This window comes from Prunus persica, chromosome G3 (genome assembly GCF_000346465.2).
Source record: "Prunus persica cultivar Lovell chromosome G3, Prunus_persica_NCBIv2, whole genome shotgun sequence".
Taxonomy (NCBI): domain Eukaryota; kingdom Viridiplantae; phylum Streptophyta; class Magnoliopsida; order Rosales; family Rosaceae; genus Prunus; species Prunus persica.
This window is the reverse complement of record NC_034011.1, coordinates 17,713,573-17,741,441: the sequence shown is the minus strand read 5'-3', so window position 1 is coordinate 17,741,441 and position 27,869 is coordinate 17,713,573. Positions and strand designations below refer to the sequence as shown.

General features: G+C 35.7%; 2 protein-coding genes across 2 annotated transcripts; both read right to left on the bottom strand.

Annotated features, from left to right (window-relative positions):
- Positions 12,731-14,333, bottom strand: LOC18782221 (transcription factor MYB6). The gene is made up of 3 exons (XM_007215838.2): positions 14,127-14,333; positions 13,865-13,994; positions 12,731-13,663 (listed from the first exon to the last, which is right to left on the bottom strand). Exons 1-3 carry the CDS (start codon positions 14,254-14,256, stop codon positions 13,207-13,209), a joined length of 717 nt encoding a protein of 238 aa, XP_007215900.1. The 5' UTR covers positions 14,257-14,333; the 3' UTR covers positions 12,731-13,206.
- Positions 26,037-27,605, bottom strand: LOC18783480 (vicilin-like seed storage protein At2g18540). Its single transcript, XM_020560253.1, has one exon. It carries the CDS (start codon positions 27,468-27,470, stop codon positions 26,262-26,264), a length of 1,209 nt encoding a protein of 402 aa, XP_020415842.1. The 5' UTR covers positions 27,471-27,605; the 3' UTR covers positions 26,037-26,261.

Sequence of the window (27,869 nt, the reverse complement as noted above, 5' to 3'; positions counted from 1 at the left end):
TCCATAACGACAAAACTTTTTTTGCCAATTGAAAGTCATCATGGTATTTGATTATTAGGCCAGCCATGTTTTCTGCTTTTGGAGATGCCCATTGAGAAAAGTGGTGGCTATCTTTTCATCTTTTATATTAATATATGTTCATATTTCATGTCTTTCTTTTCGAGATGAAGTTTGGGCTTTCCTATTTTTTCAGGACAACGTTTTTCACTGGGGAACATTTGAAACGGATAAGATATGTTGAATGGGAGCCGACTCCATCGATCCGCTTGCATCAGGTGCCTCTGTTCATATTTGACTTCGCTACAGTTTGACCAAGTTTGTAAAATTGTAATCAAGGGAAGAATATTTGATTACTGGATGATTTTCTCTTTACAATGTTAGAGTATTTATATACAGGTTTTTCTACAATTAAGAGACTAATAAGGCCTTATTTGGTGGACTGGACTAGGGTCCCGTTTGGGATTACTTTTTTTCGCTAAAAACCTGCTTCACTTTAAAGTTAAGTAGTTTAAGGTGTTTGGTAAAAATAAAATATCTCAATTATTTTAAAAGCAGTGGCCTTTTGACAACAGCTTTTAAAAACAGGCTCTGGGTTATTTTTCAAAGCTGCTTTCAAAAGAAGCTGAGATAAATCTTTAATGAATTTTTTTAATTCCCAAAATATCATCATTCATGTTAAAAAATGACTTCACCTCCACTTTCACATCCAACTCCACCACTTGCACCACCACATTCACTACCTCCATAACCACCGCCGCCATCACCACCACCACCATCACTATATCCTCCTCATCCTCATCCTCTGCCACTACCACCACCACCACCAACACTCCTCACCACTCCACCTCCACCTCCACCACCACCACCACCACCTCCACAGCCAACACCCGCTACCACCTCCATGCCTGCCACTGCCGCCACCACCACCACCAACTCCACTTTCATCACCACCACCACCTCCACTCCATCACCACCACTACCACCATATGATTAGTACATAACACTTTCAACATCATGTTTATTTTAGTCATTATTCACAGTTACAACAATTTTATATTAAAATTTATCAAACGGTTTTGACACTGCTCTTTGTACTAACAGCACTTTAAAAATATTGTTTACCAAACATGAAGCTATTTTACTTTACAGCTAATTATTTTCAAAGTACAAAAGAAGCAACTTTTTTTAAAAGTGACAGCAATCCCAAACTAGGCCGAGATCGGATATTCTCAATTAAAATGGACATGGGTCCTAGCCATTGTTTGGTGAGTTTAAGTGTCTTGGACTGGACAATATTGCACACGATCTGTTAACACGACACGAATTCGTACGAAATTATCAGTATTTGGGTTGAGCTTCATGGGTCGAGTTGAAAATGGTTGAACTCGTTAGCCACCCGTTAAGGTAACGAGTTGAGTCGGGTCAATTCGCGAATATTCACATCCGCCCATTAAGGAGGGTAATTTGGTAGTTTTGTTAAATGTATTTTTAAAAAATATCACAAGTCTCCTCCAACACCATTCCTCTTTTTTTGGTTCTTATCCTTCTCTCTCCATCTCTCCCTCCCTCTCTCTTTATTTTATTTTATTTTTTATATTCCTTTTCCATCTTTCCCCTTCCTTTCTCCGTTTACTGTCTCTCACCTCCCACTCTCTCTTATCTTCTTCTTCTTTTCTCCGTCTCTTTTTTATTTTTCCTTTTCTTCTTCTTCTTTCTGCCATTCTCCATCTCTCCTTTATTTTCTTCTCTTCTTATTCATCTCTTCCTCTCTATCTTTTTTGTATAATAAATAATCTAATATAATCTAATGAACCATTTTTTTCTCTTCTTGTGACCCCCCACTATCTCTTCTTCTTCTCTCCACCTTTTTTTTTTATATCTTTTCTTCTTCCTCTTTCTGTCATTCTCCATCTCTCCTTTTTTTCTTTTCTTCTCTTCTTATCTGCATCTCTCATCTCTTCCTCTCTGTCTTTTTTTTATATATAAATAATCTAATCTAATCAACCATTTTTTCTCTTCTTGTTTTTCTTTATGTAAGTTTTCTGGATGTTGTTTATGAGATGGAAATTTAGGGAAAAAGGACAGAGAGAGTGGTTGTTGGCTGTGTTTTTTTTTTTTTTTTGGTTTATTCTTAACGGGTCGTGTCAGATCATTTGCGAATTGTAACAGGTCGTATTTGGGTCTGGTATTTTTCACCTGTTAAATTAAGGGGTTGTGTCGTGTCAAACGGGTTGACATGAACATGACCCAAAATCCGTTTGCCAGGTCTAGGATCCATGTCCCAAATAACTAGGGCTCTAGAACCCAAGCCCATATATGGGTTTAGAATCTGAGGCTTTTCCAAGCAAGCCTCTTCTCTCTTCTCTTGGCGAGACCGAGCACGCCTCTTCTCTCAGCGAGACCAAACAAGCCTCTTCTAAAGTTCTTCTCCTCTCTCTTCCCCTCCCTCCTTGCTCTTCTCCTCTCTCTTCCCCTCTGCCCTCTCTATTCTCCTTTCTCTTCCCCTCTCCCCTCTCTATTCTCCTCTTCTCTGATAATTTGAAAGAACTCCTTTTTCGATTTTGTTGTTAGATATTGAGATGTGTTGATGATGTTGAGTGCTTTGTTTTTTTTTTCTTCTTTTGCGTTTGATTTCTTTTGATTGAAGATCTTTTCGGGTCTGTTTTCCCTTTTCATTGAAGATTTTTTCAGATCTGGTATTGGGGTTCCATAATTTGCATAATTCCTTCTTCTTTTTTCTTCTAAGTGTTGTTCTTTAGTTTGTGTTTTATTGAATTTGAAAGTTATTCCATTGATTTTTTTTTCGTCTTTTGTTCCAAATTACAATTTGTATTTGGCTAACTAAAATTTATTTCTCTCTTGTAATTATCTTCTTGTAAAGTTTAAATAATAGAAAAAGTGTTTTGATTTTTTATTTTATTTTAAAAAGAGATGATTTTATTTGATAAAGAGATGATTTTGAGCTTATAAAGAAAGATACTGGAAAAGAGTTGGAATATTGTTAATAAAAAAATTAAAATAAAATTTTGATTTATTAAAAAAGATAAGTGAGTTCCAGTCTGTTGTGTGCAAGAATGAGTAGGACATGACTCAAAACTTAGCCAGTCCAAGCCAGCCCAGTCCAATGCTTCAAGGCCTATCCTAACGATTCCAAGTCAACCCACCAAACGGGGCCAAAAGGAAAGCAAATCATGTACAATCAATTAAATATAATTTGGTTAATCATTCAATCCCTAATGTATTGGGATTTAATTGACTTCTCAACACTCCCCCTCAAGTGGGAGAGTGAATATTGTGAATTCCCAACTCGCACACAGTAGTCAAAAAATCTTCTTTGCCCAAGGCCTTTGTAAACACGTCTGCTACTTGCTATTGAGATGAAATATATCTTGTAATTATTGTTTGATAAATGCATTATTTCCTATATTTTTATACCTCTTATATTTGGTTTTTGTAGGAGAAGTTAATTAAAAAGAGCATTATTACCTTACTTTTCTTATTTTCAGCTATTCTACGCTCTTGAAAGGATTTCGACTAAAAATCGACTTTTAGAATGAATTTTAGAGCAAGGCCAATTGGAGAAGAAACTAAGGCATTGAAGATCATTGTATCAAAGTTTCATAATTTTATACCAAGCCAAATGCTGTAGACTTGCAAGTCAAGACAGTCTAAGTTGAAATCCCATCAGAACTGCACTGCTCTGGAAGATTGAAGATTTGAAGACCTTTCTGATTTTTTCTAGAGGTATGTGATTTATGCTTGGAAAGCTTAGAGATCAAGCTACAGTTCTCATATTTTCCCAGAATTTTCTAGGAAGTGAAACTACCCCAAAAAGTGTGTGAAGTTGGCTGACGTGTTTTCAAGTCAAAGAATGATTGTTTCCTAGTTTGTTTCCTTAATTATTTGGGATTTTGTTTTGCTTTAGGAGATTTTTTCTAGCCCTTATTGGAGTAGGGTTTAGTTGTTTTAAACTATATAAGGTCACCCTAAGCTCTCTCTCTGGACCATCTTGATACCATATATTTTTTCACCATATTTCAATACACCCACAAATATATTAGAAAGAGAGCCAAGAGTTGCTGCCGCGGTGCTTTTGGAGCTTACGAAGGTGTTGCTGTGGAGAATCGAAAGATCAAATCCATCTGCAAAATATGTTTTATGACAAGAATTCTTTTGTTTTTCTTTTCTTTTGTCATGAACTAATTTTCCTTGCTAGGGCTACGATGTAGCCTAACCATGAATACTTAATTTTTATAGTTATATTAATTTCTTATTACTATTTCATGTTGAGTATTTGTTACTATTCTTAATGCTTTGAATATCTGTCCAATATTTAATTGTTTTGATGATCCAAGCGGAGACCGAGAGGAGATGTTTGATGTTTGCTTCTCGTAACAAATATCATGTCTTCAATGAGTGCCCTATAGGGACTAACATGACTCATGCAGTTTTTTTGCATGTTCTCATAGAACTAAATGGGTTCTTGATTTTTCTAAATCCGTTGCTCGAGAGAAAGAATGGGTTGTTCATTATTTGAGTTGGAGAGGGGATATCGAATGAATTATGAGAAATCAACTGTCAACATGGGTAGTAATTATGGTTATTTGGCTATAAGAATGAAGTGGAATTGGTTATGGTGAAATCGGATGCTCTAGTGTCTCATCAAATTTTCCACCGTTAATTAAATTACTATTTTTCATATTTGTTTTAACTTAGTTTAATAAATCAATCACTCTCATTAATCAATTGTTCAAATAAACTTATGAATTAATTATAATTGGTACTAAAAGGAAATTACAGGCTTCATGGGAACGACATTTCACTTATCTCTATATTACTTGTGTGGATTATGCGCTTGCAATAATTTCACAACACTGTTCCATCCAAGTTTTGATCCCTAATAAAATGACAATCCATTTCAATGTGTCTAGTTCTGTCATGGAACACTAGATTGGCGGATATGTGCAACACAACTTGGTTGTCACAGTGTAAAATAGCTAGTCCTGGGTCTGGGAGTTGCAGGTCTTGCAATATATAACGCAACCAAGCAATTTCACAGCAAGCACCTATCATTGCTTGATATTCAGCCTCTGCTGAAGAAAGAGATACTGTTTTTTTGTCTTTTTGTTCTCCGTGAGATCAAAGAATTGCCAAGGAACACGCAAGAGCCACTTGTTGACCTCTGTGTTGTTGGACATCCCACCCAATCTGAATCACAGTATGCCATCAACTTCATCTCATTTCCAGCAAGAAAAAAATGTCCTTGTCCTGGGGTACTGTATAGATACCTTAAAAACTGTCATGATGACATCTAAGTGTGGATTGCGAGGCTCATGCATAAATATATTGAGTATATGTATTGAATACATAATATCAGGTTTTGTTATGGTGAGATAAATTAAGCGTCCCACCAACCTTATATACTTTGCTGGATCATGAAGTATCTCTCTTGTATCAAAAGAAATTTTGGAATGTCCAATGCATATTTCCTTTGACAAATAGAAATACCTTTCCTCGAACGTGAGACCTCAATGCCCAAAATAGAGTTAAGATCATCAAGGTCTTTGATCTTAAAACAAGTATTAAGTAATCGCTTGAGAGCATTAATGGTAGACAAATTATTTAATGTAATCATGATGTCATCGACGTAGATCAAAAGGGTGGTGAATGACTTGCCATTTTTGCAAGTAAAAAGCGAATAATCAACTTTGGACTGAGTAAAACCAGCAACTTGTATAGCTTTAGTGAACACACTATGCCAAATTTCACTTTCAGCAACACTACATAGGCATCGGAAAAACAAAAAATTGATGCTATTAGCACATTAGGCATCGATTTTATAAATAATGATACTATACAGGTACAAAGACATCAATACGAATTTTGGTTTTTTATGACGATGCCTTTGATTCCCCTTTAGCATAATCTCTCATAATCACAAATGCCTAAAAGGTAGTCAACGCCAGTCCAAAAGTTTTCACGCTCTCTCTCTCTCAAACTCTCGCACTGGATTCCATCTTCCTCTCAATTTTTTCAATCCCTCTCAAACTCTCGCCCTAACTTCCGTATCCGTCTCACTTTTTTCAGTTCCCTCTTCCTCTTTTTTTTTTTTTCAGTCCCTCTCAAACTCTCTCTTTCTTCTCTCTCCTCCATCATTGTCTTTTTCTCTCTCAGACTCTCCGACCAAGGCCGGCGCTTCGGCCAGGGCTAAAGCCCAGCCACCCTTGCCCTCCCTGAGTCGCGACGAGCTTCGAAAGGTTCAAGAGGTTTTTGACTTTCAGTCACTATTTTCGGCGACTCCAGCCACTGTTTTCGTCAAGTGAGGTATGGATATCCATCTCCTCATCACTCTCTAGCTATTAGTGTAATTAGTTTGGGTTAATTTCTAAGTTTTCAAGTTTGATTTTATACACCTATAGACGCTCATACGATTCTTAAGTCGACGATTGTGAGTGATTTCATCTATCAGTAAAGCATTTCCCTTTGCCCCAAAATTTAGGTTTTTCATCACTCTACACCTCCTATAAAAGAGGCTACTTTGTAAGCTTTTAAAACTAGAGTTAACAAAAGAAAAAAAAGGCATTGTGAATTCCTGTTCGTATTATCTGTATATTCTTATTATAGTTTTTCATGATGATGCATGAGAAACCTTCAAATTTTAGTAGAGTCTTTCTAGTTTCTCTACTGGACACCTTTGGTGAGATGCCAAAAGCCAATTTGAGTCCGAATCTCGTTTTTCTTCCTATATGTTCTTGTTGTTCTGCATCATATTAACATTTATCTTTGGCAGTATGAAGAACATGGGGAAGAGTTTGTGGACATGTTGGATGGCATGTTATCCTTTGTCCTCCTTGACATGAGAGACAACAGTTATATTGCTGCTTGAGATGCAATTGGTATCACCCCACTTTACATGGACTGGGTGTCACGCCCCGGACCTGGGGGTCGGTGGAAACCCCGTGTCCGGTACGTGAGAAAAAAAAAAGTAAAAATAAAAATAAAAAGAAGCCAAAATATAACTTCTCTTATAAAAATAGACCCAAAATCTTACAACTTTACAAGAAATAAATAAAGTTTTATCACTCTCATCTAATTCAGCCTCAACCGGTTTAGTCCTTGTCTTACCCACTAATTCATCTAAAAAATTAAACAGGTTGAGGGATGTAACCAACCACGTGACCCTTAGTTTCAAAATATGAGAAACTCTTGGAGCTTGGTTTGAGTGATAATATATGAAGATAGGTAGATGAAAGGACCCTCCCCGAATTTTTTGAAACCCGAGGTGAACCCTTTGGAATTCCTGACATCACCCCGATGCCAGGCCCACTTACTAAAGATCGAGACTTCCTGCCGAAATTTCGGCAGAGTCTCCCCTATAAATTGGACATTTCCCAAAAACGTCAACCTGCATTAAAACGCATTTAATATTCACAACTGGCAGCATGCACAATATAATTTCATGCAATCCACATAAATGGCCTTCGGCCTTCCAATAATTCTCAACCAACTGCCAAACCCGCTAACCTAACAATTCAAATATAAATTATGACCAAAATGCCCTTAAATATTTACATAATTTAAATAAGGGTTAAATTTGGAGTCGGGGTGTTACAATCTACCCCCCTTATAAAAATTTCGTCCTCGAAATTTTCTACCTGTCACTCGAAAGGTTATGAGCATTGGGCCCGCATCTACCACTCGGGTTTCCCCCAGCTCTTCCTTGGAAAGCTAAACGCTTCCATTTGTGATTTGATTCTCTTCTAGCTTTCCTAGCAAAAGAAGATCCTCATTCTTTGACTTCTTGATATTTTCCTTCTTTCCCTAGAATCGATAAGCAGCATTGCCAACACGATTCCTTGAGAGGAATGTCAGAAAGGATCATTTTTACCGAATTGTAAGCATCGTCTATCTCTCTCTACCATGATCCATTTCTGGTTCCAATGAAAGATCTCTACTCAAACGTGCTCACGTGAGATGAGACCCCAAAGTACTCTCTCCATCTCCATAGGTAGGATTACTCAATCCATCTGGGTCTCATTCTTGGATTTGACCACAGTATTCCCACCACACACGAGCCTCTTTCTGTAAGAGAATTAAGGCTATCTTAATCCTTTCCACACTTGTGATTTCGATTATTCTAACGTCACCTTTCAGATCTTGGATCCCTTAATCCAATGTCAGGGAGTTGCTCGCCCTAGAGAAAGGTTGTGCTCTTAGTATCTTCGACTCGGTGCTCTAGGCACACAGTCGAAAATTAGTAACATGTTCAGGCAATAGAGGATCCCTAGAAGCAGGTTGATCAACTCCCTATCCTCCCGCTTATGCGGACTCATGAACAACTTTGTCATAGGAACATCCAACTGTACCATAAGTACAAGTGTTATCCTATGCAAAACCTTCGGCTTCTATTCGTAATCTTCCGGAACTCCTAAAACAACCACTGTCTGTGGTAAAGCTCCAGCCCTTCTTATGCTCCGGCGGTCTATGTATCTTTCCTTTGTGAAATAATTTGACTTTTGCGACGTCCTCAACGTCGCAAATGTGCCATTCCGAGATGGAACCCATTTTTGATCCCCACAATTAAGGATGCACATAAAGTGCAGGGTCCACAGAAAATTGAACCTAGAGCTCTGATACCAACTGAAAGGACCCGCCCCGAATTTTTCGAAACCCGAGGCGAACCCTTTAGAATTACTTTTGGGTAAGTAATTATCTTCAAAATTTGAGAACTTATAAACTAAGTGTTGTCTTTTCATATTCATGTAACTTGAATTTAAAAATCATCACGTTGTGTGCCTTAAACTTTTTAGATGTTGTATCCACTGTAATTTTATTTATCCACAAACTTATGTCTTCAGGAGGGCTTAGAAGGTGGTACAACCCGCCGTAGTTTTCATAATGGAATCTTTGAACTTATTGCTCTTTATGCATTTTTAGGGCATGCTTGGTCTATAAATTGTTTCGGGAGCCATGAATGTGAATTTTTAAGAGGACTTTCTTGAATGGAAAAAGGGTTGAAAACAATAAAATTTGCAGACTATAAATTGTTTCGGGAGCCATGAATGTGAATTTTTAAGAGGACTTTCTTGAATGGAAAAAGGGTTGAAAACAATAAAATTTGCATCTGCTATGTCTCTTTATATCTAAATGCAGACTGTAATTCTTCCTATTATGTTTTTCTTCATTTTGTTCTCACTTGATATGCTGAGGTCTGGTTGCATATGGTTCACCATTGACTCTTTTCTTACTCTTAACAAAAAAATTGATTCTTGCTTATGAATTCTGGTTTTGCAAATTTTCAATCTCTGTATCATAAGACAATAATATATATTTGCACTTATGGTACATGGCTTATTTCTTTAAGAGTTTAATTTCATCTATAAGAAAATAATACACTTGAAATCTTTTATTTATCTGAACGTCAATTCAATTTGCAGGAAATTCAAAATAGGATATTTCTGTGTGGTACATGGCTTACTCTCTACCCTATCACATGATCATTTAATTCCTAGTTGAAATATGAAGTGAGATCCATTTAATGACTTGCTGTTATCTAATTAGATTGGTTGACAAATTAGATTTTCTTGTTCACCAATATGATTTGGTAAATTTGTATATTGGTCAATTTGAAGTGACAACATATCTTTTGCAAATTTAGTACCTTGCACTTTTTAAGCTTATGTTTATATAGAGCTTATGTTTAGTACCTTGCACTTTGTACTTTCTGAGAAGGTATCCAAACGAAATGAATGTATGAAATAATCTCATATGAAACAAAGAGAACTCCATTAATGTGAATTTGAAACTCATAGTCTCAAACTCAATTTCATTTTCCGAAATTCTGAGAACTCAATTCATGTCCACAATTTCATCAATTTCATTCAATATTTGTTTTCCAAAAGGTTATGACTGAGAAGAACATGGAAAAACAAAATGTAAAAATTTATTGTTAGATGCATTTCAGTTTCTTTGTGGTCACCTAAAATTTGTTTCCTCTACAAAAAAAAAAAAAAAGAAAGAAAAAAAGAAAAGAAAAAACTATGGATGCAAGGTTTATTTGTGGGGCATGAGTTTTTGCAAGTAGACCATGTAATTTTGCCTAGACAAATATAAGTGTTAATTGTTTCTTACTCAATTAAAGTAAAAAAAAAAAAAAAAACTAAAAATAGAGTGTAAGTTGAAAAATTAAGTATAAATAAAAAGAAATAATATAAAAGTAAAATAAAAAGAAATTAATGTAGAATAAAGGTAAAATAGGAAAGAAAAAGAACAAAATAAATTAAAAAATATTTATTTAAAAAAAAGTATACGTAAAGAAATGAGAAGTGGAAAAATCAACTCCCTATAAAAAAAAACACCCCAGACTTTCTCCTATTCTAAATCAGCCATGCAGTGCTCTGGCTTGGCGTCAAAGCCCTCTTACAGCATAGTGACATTGATGTGGCAAAAATGTCCTTGGTGGGCCGAAAGGGTGGCTACACATGTAAATTCGACTTTTATGTGAGCTGAGAGGCAACGTGTGGACCTTTGACTTTATGGATTATTTATGAACCATTATAATTAGATTATGTGGGAATTAATTGTGTCCTTGAGGCTTGACGAGCTGTTGAGAACTTTAGGCAGCGATATTTGTGCTTACAGATCGATCTAACTCTCCTTTGCCCATAAAACTTGTGCATGCAGTTTGCTACATTTAAACGAATCCTTACCAGCTAACCAACCTAACGGCCTCACCTATCACATTACCTCAAGATTTTAACCCCAAAACCCCCTCCTCTCATTTCTATCATCCACATCTGCAATTTTCATTTTGATTTTTTCCGTCTTTCATCTTTGCCTTTTTATTTTGTTTTGTTTTTATTTATTTATAAAAGTGATATTGGGAGATGGGTTTTTTTCACACACACTGTCAAGGTGTCATGGGGTTCGAACCTGATACCATTGGTCTGCAAATCAAGGCTCTTTCCACTGGATTAGACACCGTTGGCTCATCTTTTATTTTTTAAATAAAGGGGAGAAAGCTATTCTTGATTATGAAATACAAAAATAGAATGCGCAATTATACAATTGATATATTATAAAAAATGCGATGTGAGCATCTAATTCAAAATTAATTGACAATGTGTGAAGAGGCTCAAGATCTTTTAAACTATTAAGTAAAGTTTACTATTAGGTAAAGCTTTAATTTTCCAATGTATGATTCACAATCACAACAATTAGTGTAGAAACCACAATTATGTTAAAATGATCAATTTACAATTAACTTTGCAATTTGTCTAGTCTCGTAATGATGCCTAGCTAATTAATAAAAGAATAAGGCCCTTGTTTGTTAAGGAGGACTAAATTGGACTAGACTAGACTAGCAAAATGCCCATATTTGATGTGCAATCAAGACATAATATATATGGATATTGTTGTATAGCTTGGAAGATGAGGGAGGACTATTCATAAGAAGTTGATTACTAAAACTTATCCCTCATAATACCACCAATTTCAAGGGGATTAGGGAAGGGGTAAGTTTTAGTCATCAACTTCTTATGAAGATAGTCTCAATTCTTCCTCCAAGTTAAGCACATGAAATATAGGCATTTTTTCTAATCTAGTCTATGCATGATATAATGCGCCAGAAGCATTAAAGAAAGAAGACGGATGAGTGGTGAAGGAGAAAAAAGAAAGGGATGAGAATGAGTGGGTGAGGGAGAGAGATCTCAATGTGCGATGCATGGGCCGATGAGAATGAGACGGAGCGAAAGTGACCGGACCAGAAAAAGGAGATTGTGGAGTGGGTTTTAGCCATTAATAGATTAATTGGATGGTAAGACTTTAGCTTCAAAATGCAGGAAACTGCACATGTTTAAAGGCACTGGAGGATCTAAATCTTGTCTTTGATCATGATGGCCTACTTTCCTTAACATTTAATCACGGCGGATAATTATGACTGTTATGCAATCAACAATTGTTTAGTTGCCATAGTATGTACTTCTAGGAGTTCATTTCATATGAAAGACTCTAGAGGGGACCCCATTAAGCTATAGTTCCCGGCCCCATTAACAACGGATCTCCATCTTTTAAGAGGGAGAAAAAAAATTGTATTGAGACCATCTCTCGATGAATTCAATGATCGGAACTGTATATTAATTATTGAGTCACCAGTCAAGGATTATCTTTTCAAAATATAATCAATCAAATCGGAATCCACTTGATCATTTAACTGTGAAGAAATAAATAGAATAACACAATATACTAATATGAGATTAATGAGATTGCTTTATTCTTCTTTTTAAATAAAAGCAATAATTTAAACTATAAGGGGGAGAGGGTTTCTTACACACACACTGTGCTAGACCCGTTTACGAGATTTATTTTTATTATCTTGATGCTAATTCATACAAATACAGTAAAAGAGGGCTAACTATATATAGCTTTGCATGATATACAAATTAAGCATTAATGTAATGTACTACTATACAAAAACAGTATTGTGTAGCTTTTTATATATATATATATGGTTGACAGATTTTTTGTGCTTTATGACTGGAAACCAACAGCACCCTGATTTGGTGTTAAAGATGCTCTTCACCCCAATTCCTGTTTTGGAATTACCAAGTGTTCACATACCTAACTTTCACATGCTAAGAAATGTCCAAGATTAGTTCATAAATCTATAACTATATCATTAACTAAGGAAACAAATTATCATTTGAGAAAAATAAAAGGAAAAGAATAATTAAGCAACAAAAATATGTATGTTCAATTGCCCATCATGGTTTTAAAACTAAGAACTCCTATAAAAATAAGATATGTATATCATATAGCTTATTTGTCATTCAACATCAATTTTCCCCCTGCCTGAACACAAATTACAATCAACACACATTTCCCTTCCCATGCATATTCATTTCTTGGTGATCAACTGATTTTTGCAGTTCATCTCCAATTTGTATGCTACATCCAAGAATTTATATAGCCTAATGAGATTATCATACAATGGGATCAATATTCTAGCTGCCTTCATGATGAAGTGTTTGGCCCTTCGCTCCATGTTAATGCCTCCATTAGCCACAATTTTGCTAGCTATCTGTCAATACTAGCCAAAGTTCTTGATCAGCCAAACAATAATTCCCTTTTTAATTCCCTCCTTTTCCAATTCCTGGCCAAGATCAGCTAGTTAAGGATCAATTCATCTCCTTCTCCAAATTATATGTATTATCTAAAAAGAGCAAGAGTGGGTGAATGTTGAAGGTTGGTTTCGATTTCTCTCGCCATAGTGAAGGACCCTTTAATATTTTTTTGCATCTCTTCCCCAACTAGTAGTGGAGGATTAGGAAAAGCAATGGTGAGGTCGAGATTCAAGTCACGAGATGATGAACCAGAAGTTTCATCTTCAAGAACACTTGTAGCTTGTGAGGCCCTTTGATCAATTTCACGTGAAGACTTGATTGGTGCTTTAGTACATGCACTAATATTGCTCATTGATCCAGATGATGTTGCAGCAGCAGAAACACAGTCGTTTTGAGGATTCGGACGAGGAATGATCTGGTTTAGCCTATGGTTATTGGGATCAATGCCCATTTTAATTAGCTTCTTCCGGATGTGAGAATTCCAATAGTTCTTCACCTCGTTGTCCGTCCTCCCTGGCAACCTTCCAGCAATAAGCGACCACCTAACAGCCCATGCACGAAACTTTCACCATTAGCTATATAGTTGACCTTTATAATTACGCGCTAACACTTTTAACACATGTGAATATCTACGCCATATATGTAGGAAAATGTTCGCTTCTTATCAGACAGTCTGGTCAACATATGCATTTACTAAATATTTGACACGAGAAAGAGAGGAAGGAAAGATTGATGGTACATACCGGTTGCCAAGAAGGGCATGTAGTTTGATGATGAGGTCTTCTTCATCTTGCTCAAAGTTTCCACGTTTGATGTCTGGCCTTAGATAGTTTATCCATCTTAGCCTACAACTTTTGCCACAGCGGTGCAACCCTAATAATACAACATCACACAAATTATAAGTCATCAATAATTTGGAACATAAAAGAACACAAAGTAGACTATTATTTCTATATACAAACATAAAAATGCACACAACTCATGTTGTTCAGACCCAAAACACACCTGCAGCCTTGGGGAGAGATCGCCAACAGCCTTCCCCATGAGCTTTAATGTAATCAATGAGTTTTTGGTCTTCTTGTTTAGACCAAGCTCCTTTGTTTGTGCCTTCTTTTTCACAGCAAGGTTTTCTCATTTTCGCTCAGAGAGAGAGAGAGAGAGAGAGAGAGAGAGAGAGAGAGAGAGAGAGAGAGAGAGAAAGGCCCATGTAAAGGCAGAAGATGGGCGTAGATATAGTGCTCGAGAGCTGCTTCATGAAGAGAGAGGGGAGGTGAGAAATGAGAAGGTTGACTTGGACTGGTGGTTTTGGCTGTTTAGGTGGGTCTCACTCTTACAAAGTCATACGGGCTTGAAGAAGATAAGGTCGTGTGTGTGTGTGTGTGCCTTCTTTGTAGACTTTATAGTCAGTTGTTTACCGTTAAGTATATGTCATTTTCCATTCCACATGTTTTCTGGAATTCTGAATATTATTTCACTAAAACCCTAGTTCTTCATTAATTTGTTTTCATATTGTCATGGAAATTGTATACGTATAAATTATACTCTGTTCTGTTGTTCGTCTAGAAGAGCCATAAAGAAGATTCATCTGCAATGATATAGATGCATGATTGAACTTATAATTAAGGATATCCATGATTATTTTATTTATTAACATTATAAAGGAAAAAAGATACCCAACTTTTTTATTTCATCATTTGATCGGGATAATAATAAAATAGCTAAGAAATTGTTAATTCATTTGACTGAGAATTTTTCTTCATCATAATTTTTAAAAATAATTAAAAAATGAATGGTTTGTATCACGATATCACATTGTCGTGTAAGCCCAAAAATATGACTCATAATATCCTTATTATACATTAATTCATACATACATAAAAAAGACGGATTCAAAAGTAAGAGCCTACGGGTCATAAGATCATCAAAGCATTTCATCAGAATGTTATGATGACCAAATGAGACTGTAAAGGGCTAGAGCATATCCACCATATTTGTATACAAAGAGCTCAGTGGCTTTTGGTCCTCATCATGATCATCATGATCGTAAAATGTAATATATAGTTCCAAGGCTGCTTTTGGCTTGATGACTCACAAAAAGTATCATCACTAGGGTTTCCAACCCAACAACATTTTGTTTGGTGCTGCTTTTTCTGGAATAAAATATATACTTGATGCGCATGCAGCTCCTTTCCTCTTATTACTTAGCGTTATCTGGCTGAATATCATCATAGACCTTGGTCTTTCGATCAATCCATCATCTAAATTGAATATTTATGGCTAAGTGATCCTAGTACTCACATTTGACCTAGTGCCCAGGTGGATTGGCCAATAGTGGGTCAAGAAATATTGAATGGTGATGTGGGCGGGGGTTTCCGAGGAATACAAATAACCTCTGAGTTTTTTCAGATTTGGCGAGCATCTAGAATAACTAGTGAATTACAACTCTATTGTACTGCAATTCGTGCATTGGTCTTTGCTGCCTCAATGCTAATTGGTTCTATTATCTATGTATATAAAGCAAAATGCAGAAAATGGTGAAACATTCAAAATACCATAAAATGCCCTTGGTTAATGCAAATATTAAGAATTGAAATTATTAATTAAATGAGGATAGTATAGTAAATTCACACTTTTCATATTAAAAAAAAATTAAAAAGAAAAATCAAATAATGGATCCAATTTTTATGGAACACAACTACCCATTATTTTTTTAATTCTAAAATAAATTTAAATTTAAAAAAATAATAAAAAAAAAGTCTCTTAATTAATATATGAAATGGTGTGTTATCGATAAATATAGTGGAATGGTATGATAATCAAATAACTAAGCAATTTATATTTATAACTGATATTTTTCAATGCCAATTTTCGAATAAAAACTTAGAAAGAAAACAACTTGAGTCATTGAATTATAATGTAAAATGAGTCTCGCAAATGTGTTCTTCAAATAGTATTATTTGACCAATCTTTCGACTGCTTTTCGAAAAAGAATCCCTTTAACAGAATCCTTTAAAGCAAGAAAAATGCACAAATGTGAACTTTATTTTATTGCTTTCAAGATCTTAGTAGGGATTTTATATGGTTAATGACTCAAGAAGAAGCGAAACCTCAGTTATGAACCCACGAAAGCCACAAAACCCTAAACTCGAAAATTAAACCTAAAGTAAAACCCCATAAGCCTTAGATGGTTTTTGTGTAAACAAAAGCCCTAAACCCGATAGTATTATTGCTATACACTTCCCAAAAAAATTTATCAATTTTTTTTTCCAACCAATGTTGCATTATCATATTGAGTTCTACAACGTGGTTTACTTTTGTTTTTTTGAGAAATTCTTGGATTGCATTCATAATTCATCTAAAAAATTCACTAGCCACAAAGGGCCATTACAATAACGGAGCAATCTAATATCAAAATTAAGACAATCTGATGTGCCTCCACTAACGATCACATATGATCGAAGAAACTCTGACATAGGCATCCCAACTAGAAACTCACAGTGGAAGTTCTAGAAGAACAGAGAGTTAGTTGTATTTGACTTGTAGGTTTGAAGACTTTGTCTGTCTTCATCATTTGTAGGCACAAATTCCCTGTTTCTTTTTGAATACGTAGAGTTTGCTATATCTATTTTTTTTTTATTAAATGAATTATGTTATTTCTCACTCCAGGTTTTCTATTATTTGGGTGAACTTAATGATTCAATTTCCTATACCCTTGGAGCTAGTTCCTTATTCGATGTGTCAGATGATTCTTATTATGCTCATACTTTTCTTGGTAATAAGAATGTTTTTGTGTAATAAGATTGGAGAACGAAAAGATTTTGGAGGTGGGTGGAGACGTGCAGAGAAGGAAGAAGAAGGAAAAAAAAACTTCTAGAGACGTTAAGTTTAGCCGTTAGTCAAGTTAGGTGTTTGTTTTCATTTTTAATTAGGAATAAATTAGGTTTTTATTTTAAGGATGAAGTACGGGTGGGCATCTCATTCCAATTATCCGTGTACCGACGGTTTGGTTTGATTTGGTTAAATAATTATTTTTTTAATTTTAATTATTCCGATCTGACCTGTATGGAAATGTTTAGTTTGGTTAACAGGTAACAATATTCCTAACCAGACGGAAACTCGTACCGATATGATATATACACTTACTTTATTATTTAAATGCAAAACAAGAAACCAAAGGTAAACACAATCAACCTTTTGTATCGCTCCTATATCACCTATATATCACTATTTTATCACTAGTGTATCGCTTTTTTATCACCCGGGTACTATAGCACTTTTAGGTCATAGAGGAATTTATGAACTTCCTATGTTTTCTAGTTTCGATCTTTGTCTCATTTTTTACCTTTAACTTTCCAATCGTTAATCCAAATCTTATGTTCTTTATATGGTTGGATTCAACATGAAAAACTAAAGAATCCAATGCGGACCAAATGTCAAAATCAGTTACATATTTGTACATAATTCAGTAAAAATAACACTCAAAGTTTCAAACAACAAACATAAACAAAAGGGGGGGTTTTGATGATTCAAATGACGTAATTCTAATGTTTAAAATGTAATTAAACTCTAATTTTAGTGGCTCAAGACACATGATCCTATGCATTCATTTGTGTTCCATTTTCTATTTTCATAATTTGTTTAATGGTGTAGGAGTAGATTCTCAAATGAAAGAGCAAGTGGTTCCCAGTACATTTTGAGTACATATTGAACGGTATAGTTGCTAAGTTATTTTATTTCATATTGGGATGAATTAGACCATTGGATTTTTATATTTTACAAGGATAATTTGGTGTTTTTGTTCAAGAACTTATGTAATGTGAAACAATTATAAATTTTATTTTTATTAATATGTTTTTATTATGGTACTATCGGCGTACCGAACCAATCCAAACTAAATGTTAGGTTAACCAATCTGAAGTTTACCGAAGTTCTTAGTTTAATTAACGAAAAAGAAAATGGTCTATCGAAGTCTTTGATTTGGTTAACGGAAGAGTCATCTACTATTCCAAATTGATCCGTGCCTAGGCCTAGGATGAGGTCTCCAATTTAATTTCTTAAATTAAATTTTAATGAGGTGACATTTTGAAAATTTATAATTCTCGCACCCAATCGATTGAAACCTACCCCTATCCAAATCTCCAAGCTTACCCCTATTGAGACCACCCCCACCTTCCACTGTCGCTAGAATTGCTGTCGGTGCCCGCAACCCTCCATTCCCCCATCCCTCTCATCTCTTTTTCCCTTTCGGGGGGCCCAGCGGGCTATTAACTAAGCGAAGAAAGTGATGGGAGGGTAAAATCGACACTTTAGGCTGAAAATTAAAGGGGTGGTTTCAAAAAATTCGGGGTGGCAATAGAATTTTCCTTAACAAATTTTTTTTTTTTTTTTTGGATTAGGAGGACTGTTATTAATTCCAGAAAATCAATACAAGAATACAAAGAATAGCCCGAAGTGGACCAGAATTTCCCTTAACATTATTGTCAAGCAAATGTTGCAATGGAAATGTAAATTTGGATCACATCTAAGAAATTTGCCGAATAATATACCGCATATTTTTTAAGAAGTTTGCCGAATAATACACGTACATATTATATTTTATCCTTGTCCCGTCATTTACTAACTATGGTGACTTTGTGCAGAACCTTGTTTGTTTTTTATTGCTAAAAAATAAGAGATGTTTTCAATTTAAACGAGCTTGGACATTAACTTATTGGGTTTAAGATTGGGTTATTTAGTGTATAATTTGAGAACACTTTTTCCCATGTTTGTGTGTATAACTTCTTGCATGTGTTTTAGTTGTTCATATAAGAAAAAAGAACAATAGCAAATCGAAGGGGGGAAAAAAGGAATAGGAAAAACAAATGCATTTTGTCATTTCCGGCAAACCCAGAAACATTACACTCATGCATGATGTACCCCTTTTTATGGGACCCTTTTTGACAAGGGATTAATTTAATTCGAATTAAAAGGACCTCCTCACTAAGGTTGACAAAATCCTACTGCAATACAATGTCCCATGATGAATAAAATAATATATTTTATATCAAGAAAGAAATGATAGTTTGTCATTTCACTTGAGCCCGAAAGGATAAAATGGTCTTTTTAAACCGAAGCCAAGACCATCTCTTCGCCGTACCAAATGGTGCATACGAAAAAGAAAGAAATAAATACTGTGCAGGGTCTTTGTTAAACAGAAGGGACCATCTCAATGAGTCTCGTACTTGATCCAAGCAGGAGCAACCATCTTTTTCATAATCAATATCCTCTTGTCTCAGCAAAACTTGGGACCTACCATTCTCTCAAGCCACCCCAAATTCCCAAAACAATCCAAGCCGAAGGCCTAGCAACATATTCAACTACCATTTCAAATGCCTCATTTTCTTCTATTTTCTATCCTCACCAACACAAATTTTGAAAGCAGAGGCAGTTTTCCCATTAGAAATACAGATGCGACTTTTACTAGGCATACAAGTTTCTTTCATTGTTTTATAGTAACAGAAAAAGGAAACAACAGTAAACAATATACACAGAAATTTTTAAGTTAAGGATTCCTAAGAAACCAGGACCTCAGACTCCAACACCTGCCAGAGAAAATAAAATAAATTGCATCGCTGCTCCAAGTGAAGCAAGAAGTGTTAAAAGTTAAAAAGACAAGAAGTTAAAAATTCCGAAGCACAAGTACCAAAAACGAAACATTCAACAGCTTGGCCCTTAATATAATCTTGATAAGGTTTCGAGGTCCACTAATAAGGAACTGAATTCACTACGTACAAAATCAAGGCTAAACAACAAACAGAAATCTTAATGTATTGTCCACTTGCACTGAAATTTTAGGTTCCTGCTAACTACATAAGTGAAATTTTATGAAGCTGTGAGCGGCACAGAGGTGGTGGGGGGCAAGTGGGGAACATATGTAAGATAAGGATGAGCACGAATGGATATCCATCCAGATATATGACAGAAGAAAATTACTTAAAATACATATCAAAATGCAATCTCTCAGCCAGAGAGGTTTTAAGCAGGACCCCTACATTTTGTAGGGCCTTAATCTTTTAGAACTGGATATTGGATATTGGGTGTTGAAGTTGCAGATGTAAGACTGGTGGGTGAAAAAGATAATAAGTCTAGAATCCAATATTTCAAAACATACTAATGCCTTGGGGATGAAACCAATTGTTAAACAAGATATGAAAGCCCAACAACCAGTTAATATTACACTCACCTAAAAAATAAAATCATTACATTTGTGTGTGCGTAAAATAGAAGGAAGGTGTGATGATGTTTACCTAGTAACAGTTGCTGCTCCCTCCCAACTGCTTTACCTACCAAAAGAGGCTAAAAAGCTGCCACAATAGAATGTTGCAGAATTCTTACTCTTTATTTCACAAACAGTCCTAGAAACGACAGGATTAACATGTATGAACAAACAAATTACAAGACAGATTTCAAACCAATTAATTGCATAAAAATTAATGGAAAAAGGCTACACAGTTAAGGCTACAAGGGGCCACCATATTCACTATCGTTTCCCCCTCAGCTTCTCAGTGTCCTGATTTTCATTTTTCAACTTTCATAATGTTTAATTTAACACCACCTGTTGTCAAATGTACCCACTAGAAGGATCTGATCCACATTTATGTGGACTGGTCGGCCATGAAACCTGCTCCATCTAACAGTCACATTTCACAGAGTTCTGCAGATAGAAAAAAAGACAATTTCTATTCTATTGTTTCTTGCCGATTATGCAGCATAATGTCCAAGCAGATTCAGAACTAAAAATCATCAACTTGAATCAATCATCGTTCTACACATTCTACACAATCATATGAATACAACAGTCTAGGTGATGAATAATCAAGAGAATTCATTAACATGAAAAAGGAATATAGAACATACTGAGGCCCTGAAATTCCCAAAAGCATTATAACTACCTTTACTATTTGACCAACAGTTGGCAACAACCAGTCTAAACTGCCTATGCTTATGGAAATCTCAACTTGGTTACAAGTCAAAGGATGTAATTAAGAATTATTGATTTACTGTCCCTATCTCACAAGTTCATTTGTTTCGATATTCAATATTTCTTATATTCATATTATGTATTGGAACAGGCAAAGCAACTTGTCTAAGAGCCACAAATCAAATGCAGAAAATGAAACTGTGGTTGGTCGATACCACTTCTTTTTATGCAGAAGCAAAAACCGGAAAGAGCTTTAGGTGAAACCCTTTACCACCCTGTGGTAGAACCCAATTATAAAATGTCAGCTATGGTTTCTGCTGTTGGCTAGACAGGCATTAGTGACTACAATTACTTGCACTTACAACAAATTTGAGGATTAGGAGGGGGTGTAAAATTTTATCATATCCACCATAAAATCATTAATAGGGAATGTTTTGCAAACTTTTGATTGGATTAGTGAGGATGATACATGACGCACCACAAAGAAGGTAAGGAAATAAGCCACAACGAAAAAGTGGCCCCATTCCACTCCTGATGCAGAATAATGAAGTTGAGCCAAACCACATGGTGAATAAAAATGATTTTTCCCCTAAGCATTATTAGAACTCACATGACCTTTCAATCAATCATCTAGAAAACAAAAATCTCAATTATATTAAACCTTAATTCGATGTTGGAAAGTATATTATTCCAGCCAACCTTAATTTATTATTTTTAACAATCAAGTACTTCCCTTAACTACCAAAACCCCTATTGCTCTTTGACTCGAATCAAACTTTGAAACCAGTGGTGTCATTCATCTATGCTAACAAATCATCTTCACTAAACACATGCTATGTATAAGCTGCCTCTAAATTGACCCATATTTTCTAGCATCATTGGTTGTCAATAATTTAGCAACAGCCACACTCCCTAAACATGTCTAATAGAACCAACATATCTTAATTATATAACTTGTTTAATGAACACATAATCGAACCCAATACAACCAAACTTATTCAAATGTTTGTGTGTGTGTGTCTCCCGACATTCCGGGACGACACAACGAAAATGTAGCATGAACATGCATCATGCTAATGCTTTAGTGTTTTGAGGTGGGCAACTCTCATCCATTTATTCATATGGACGTGTGAAACTTCTTCACAAAATGCATGCTCCAAGTCACACTGCTCCTCATTCACCATTGCAAAAACAAGAAATGTCATATCTCCCCAGTTTGCAGCCAGCAAGGTTCAGCTACCAAAAACTGGTTGACATGGAAATGTTTTGTTATCTAATAATTCAAAGAGCTCATGTTTAAAAAATATATATCCACACATCTCCCAACTTGAACGTAAGTACTGATATTTCTGGATTTAAGTGCCTGCCTACATGGTGTCGATACATACAACCTTAACAACCTAGAAAGGCCGGAAGCCCATGGCAGGCACAACTGTCATGGGCTTTCAGCCATGTTGATGTACTCATGGAAATCTGAGTGCACTATCTCAAAGGGAAAAGAAAAAGGATCACAAGATGTCAATGATTTTATGCCATATTCAATAGTCATCAAAGGTGTCTTGATACTATATTACTGGTCAGTACAAGATGATGTAAGACAAACAATTTAAAATTTCTGTTATCCTTTGAACAGCTAACCATTCAATAATTAATTTAAAATTTGGTCTATAGAAAATAATTCACATATTGGAATGGGATACTTATCTAACATGAAAGCTGTGTAATTATCAAACATCCACACCAACCAATCAAATATGTCTTTCCATTTCTAATTTGAATTGGAAGTCGTAATTTCACGCTGCTGTGCAACTACCTAAAGTAAATTAAAAAAGAACAAAACAAAAAGAAAACAGAATAAAAAAGATGATGTTGTCAGCTAAAAACATTGGAGTGGCACAAGTGATAAAACAACCATGTCAAGTCACAATGAAACAAGAGCTACCACCAACGTGATTTGTTCAATCCCTGATTCACTGGAATTTCCAAAGACTAATTTCAAGGTTAAAGTATACAATCAAAGAGGGAGAAAGGTTACTTGTCTACTAAACTTGATTGAACAGCACCTCCCCAAGTAATCAGGGCATAAAATTAATTTTGTCAAGACAAATATGCATCTATTAGATTCATCTTCTTGGAAAAAGGGAAGCCTATTCTTTTTTTCCTAAATAGAGGGATGAAGCCTGGAATCTTACAAGGGCCTTGAAGAGACCCAAAACTTAAGCTCTAAAGGGCCTCTTACCCATCTAAGAAAGCTCCAAAGTGCACGTCCATACAGCCCAATGTCAATGGATTTATAAGAACCCTATCAAAGTCGAAAAACCAGAACAAAGTAGATAACAAGTAACAAATTCTAGAGAAGATAAATAAGATTTCAAATATTTTACAAAAGAAGATCAAAGATTGTGCCCCAAAGAAAATGGTACATCATGATAGGACAAAGGAATAAACAAAATTCTTAAAAATCATAGAAGATAACTGTCATTGAAGATCTGTACAATAAATTACACTATTCTGTTTACCAAAAATAAAAGTCCATTATTCTTTTAGAGATTTGGCAAACAGCACAATTGGTAACATCCAGAAAATTGCATATCAAGATGTCACAGGAGGTGTGAGAGTAGGATGGAGGGAATATGAGCACCTTTATTAGCATGTACCTCTCACAAGAACAAACACACAAGCTATTTTTCACATGCAAAATAAAAATGGGGAAAAAATTAAAAAAGAATTTTTCACTTTGGATATGGACAAATGAACCTTCAGTGGAGAGTCTAGGAGCCTGGGGCTCGCACTATGATTTTAACACGGATGAACAGTGGTTAAACACACTGCTTTTAAAACCTAATGAAATCTGGACAAAATTAGGTAGGTATTTACAACTGAAAATCATGTCTACACTGCTGTGGAAGGAAGTGAGGACCTTTTAAGTTAAAATTCTGGGCATAATTGATTTCATGATGGTAGAGTCTTTTGATCTCAATCTCAAGGTCAAAGGTTTATGGTCTGGTAGAGATAAGAGAAAGTTGAGATCCTTGGTTAGAGAAAGGCTGCTCTTTTAGAAATTATCTCAACCCAAATTTTGGAAAAGTAACATGAGCAACACAGATAAAAACACGTTTCCTACGCATAAACCACATACGCGCTACTCATTTAAAATAATAACATCAGGGTTTTACAGTTACACTCCATGAATACTATTTTTGAAGCCCAACCACACAATTATGAAAACAAAGTGTAGTTTCCATCATCACAAAATGAGATATAAAAGTAAGCAAGATCTTGGAATCTAGGAAAACAGGGAGATTTTTTCCAATCTATTTAAATTACCTTCCAAACAGCCTGTAATAATGATGATGCCTGTACTATATACACATTCCCTGTTAAAATTACACAGGCAACTGAAATTGCATTATAATAACAAAGATTTCTATGTAAATGAAATTGCATTGTAATAACAAAGATTTCTGTTCTATGCACTGAATTTGCATATAAATCTATATAAAGCACCCACCTGGGTTAAGCAGTTGCAATAATTCTCAACATCTGCATGTATAATCAGCAGCCTCTAGAATTCAGACACCAAGCCAGAGAATGTAAAACTCAGTCTACATGCACAAATGAAGTACGATCAATGTCCTGAAAGGTAATTCTCCCCATGCATAAATCATGTATGCGATCAGGACAAACAGGGAAGAACTTCAGATTGAGACTTTCACTAATTGCATCCATTCCAGGGACCCTTTTTTTTATATCCCCGGGGTTCAGATTCCAGCAGTTTTGCAAAATTCGTACCCAATAAACAACAGTATCAGTTTTGTCACAGATGAATAAAAGTTTTACAGACATTGATCAAGCGTGCAGTTCCCAAACTGTGATTAAAATTAACATATAATAAAAAGGATAAAACAAAACTGAAACAACAAAGAGGAAGAGAAAAAGAGAATAAAAGCTAGCTTTAAATCCTTTAAGCCTCAGACTCTTATCCTATCACAAATACTAAAACAATTTCATAGAGGGTGCCACTATATATGTCTGCTTGAACCATATTACTATGTTATGTGAAAAGATAAGGTACGAAAGAGAAACATGATTGACTTACCAAGGATTATGTAATTCTCAGTGCTGAATGTTGAGAAACAGACACAACTTCCATTAACACCAATCAAGGTGCTGGTAGAAAAAGGCTCAAAATACATATAAAGAAACAGAAACAACTCCTCTAAAAAAAATAGAAACAGGAAAAGCTTAAGTATATTGCATAGCACAGATCTAGTGGCCCAAGCATTGTATGGATGGCATGCTTACCTGATATTTGTCATAATGATGAGCGCTGAATCCACCATGATGATATATCGGAGTTGCATTATGAGGATAATGATGCTCTCTAAAGTATGTGGAGCGGCATGTGGTTTCTAGCATATGAAGAAACTCACAATCCTAAGTTCAGAAATTTGACTGCATGGTAATAGTTCCACATTTAAATGATTTCTAGCATCTGAAATATACTTCTTGTTTTTCTCCAACCACAACCTTTTCTTCTTAATATTTAAACCCATCCTGAAACCTTGTAAAACAATCAAACGTTGAAGCAAAAAGCTGCACTCTGGTGTCATAACAACATTGGCTACCACCTCTTTTCCGAAAAGCAACAATAGCAGACCATAACAAAAACCTTTTCATAGTTGTAATTGATAAATCCAAATTTTAAAAGTTTATTTATTAAAAAAAAACCTTTTTATAGTTAATTTGCAAAACCAGCAATGATATGGTTGACAGAACTGATGAAACAGCCTATTAAGTAAACAACCACAACAAGACTTGATTCCTTCTTTTCGAAAATATATAACTGTATGATTTAATACATGAACATTAATGAGTTTCAGATAGAATTAATATGACAGAAAAATACAGCAAGTAGGAAAAGGATGAACATTCAAAAGAATATAGGTAACTTCCGCTTGAAAAAGACTGACATTCTAAAATATAAAGAATATATATATCCATCGTTACAGATTTAGAATAGTTACTGCAAGTATAGGCATCAAGAAGAATTCATTGTTTTCGATCATCGTACTACAAAGATAAAACAAAAAATAAATAAAAAATGATAGAACTCAACTTATTAACATTTCACTAGAGGTATAACAGTAGTAGTATGTGGCAAGCATGTAAATTACAGTCTAGAGGAACTCAGAAGGTGAATTAGCCTCCGGCTTCCCATTGTGGCCCAAATCCCCCGGATGCTGCAAATTCTGCAAAACCTGAGGTGGCAAAGCCCCTAAACCACCTCCCAGCCCATCATTCACCGACCCAAAAAATTGACAAACTAGCCTAGCCATGACTCCAAGAATCTGCATTTGGTTCTGGCACGCTTCAGCATGCATTTGCATCATTTGCTTCTCATGCTCAATTTGCATACTCACCATCCTCTCCCTCCACTCCAACTCTGCCTCTTCTCTCTTCTCCTCCATCCTCATCCTTCTACGCCGCTCCTCATCGAATTCCCTCTCTAGCCTCAACCTTTTCTCAAATTCATTTCTTGCCCACATCACCTCCCTCTCTTCTAACTCCAATTCTCTATCCTCCAACCACTCCTCCCTCTCATTCCTCCTTTTCTCTCTCCTGCACTCAAGTTCTTTCCTCTTTTCCTCTCTCTCAGCCTCACTGTTCTCTCTCCTACACTCCCTCTCTCTCCTCCTCTCTTCCCTCTTCACAACCACATCCCTCAAGTCCAAAACTTGTGCACTGACCAACCCCAACCTCCTATGTAATCCAACCTTACTCAATTTCCTTTTTTGAGCAAAACCCACATCTCCAATTTCTCTCTGACCCCCAAATTCACCACCTTCACTCCTACCTAATTCCTCGAGACCATTATCGCCATCACCGCTACCGTCTTCTTCTTCTTCTTCATCTTCCAATGGTTCTTCTTCTTCTTCGTCCTCTTCTTCCTCTAAATCCTCAGAGTCAATCCCAAACCCCAAGTCCCCACAATCCCCAAAAACATCAAGGCTCTCACTTTCGCACGCCCTCTTGCCCTTAACATCAAGCTCCACATCCCCAAACACTTCTTTGTACTTCAAGAAATTCTCCCAGTGGTTTTCACCATCTTTCCAGTTGAACTCGTCCTTGGAGACCCGGATCTTCTGCTTCACACCCAGGTACTGGTGGCGCATGTTTTGGACCTTGATCGAGACGTCGCGCCAGGACCATTTGAAAGGGAAGGTTACTGGGTCGTGAAGATGATGCACCGAGTTCACGTGGTCCGCTATGGGCTTGAATTTTTTCTCACGGGTTTTGAGCTTGGCTAGAGCCCCAGAGATGAGAAGCTCCGAGTACTTGGTGAGAAGGGTCAGCTCTTCGAGCTCCGACCATTTCTTGCGCTTCATTTTGAGAAACTACTTTGAAAAATCAAACATTCCAGGCAGAGAGAGAGATTCAGAGATTTGGGGACGAAGGAAAGGAGAAGGGAAATGGAGCTGTGTTGCTTCGATTTTTTCTGAGCTCTGTCTTCCTCTTTTTTGTCTTTTTTGTTGAGGTAAGTAAAGGTCACGTGAAGGTCACGTGAGCTCTTTTTAATATTTTTTTTGAATTTTAAATTCTATATTTTAATTTAATTTAAATCAAATTAAGTCATAAATCTCCCATTTACCACTAGATCTCCCCAAATCAACGGTCATGAGAGTTCTTAGCTTGTGATCGGAGTGGCTTAAGATTTACGAAAGATATTTTCCAGTGGATTTCAAAAGTAAATAAATAAATATTATATTAGATTATTAATTGAAGCG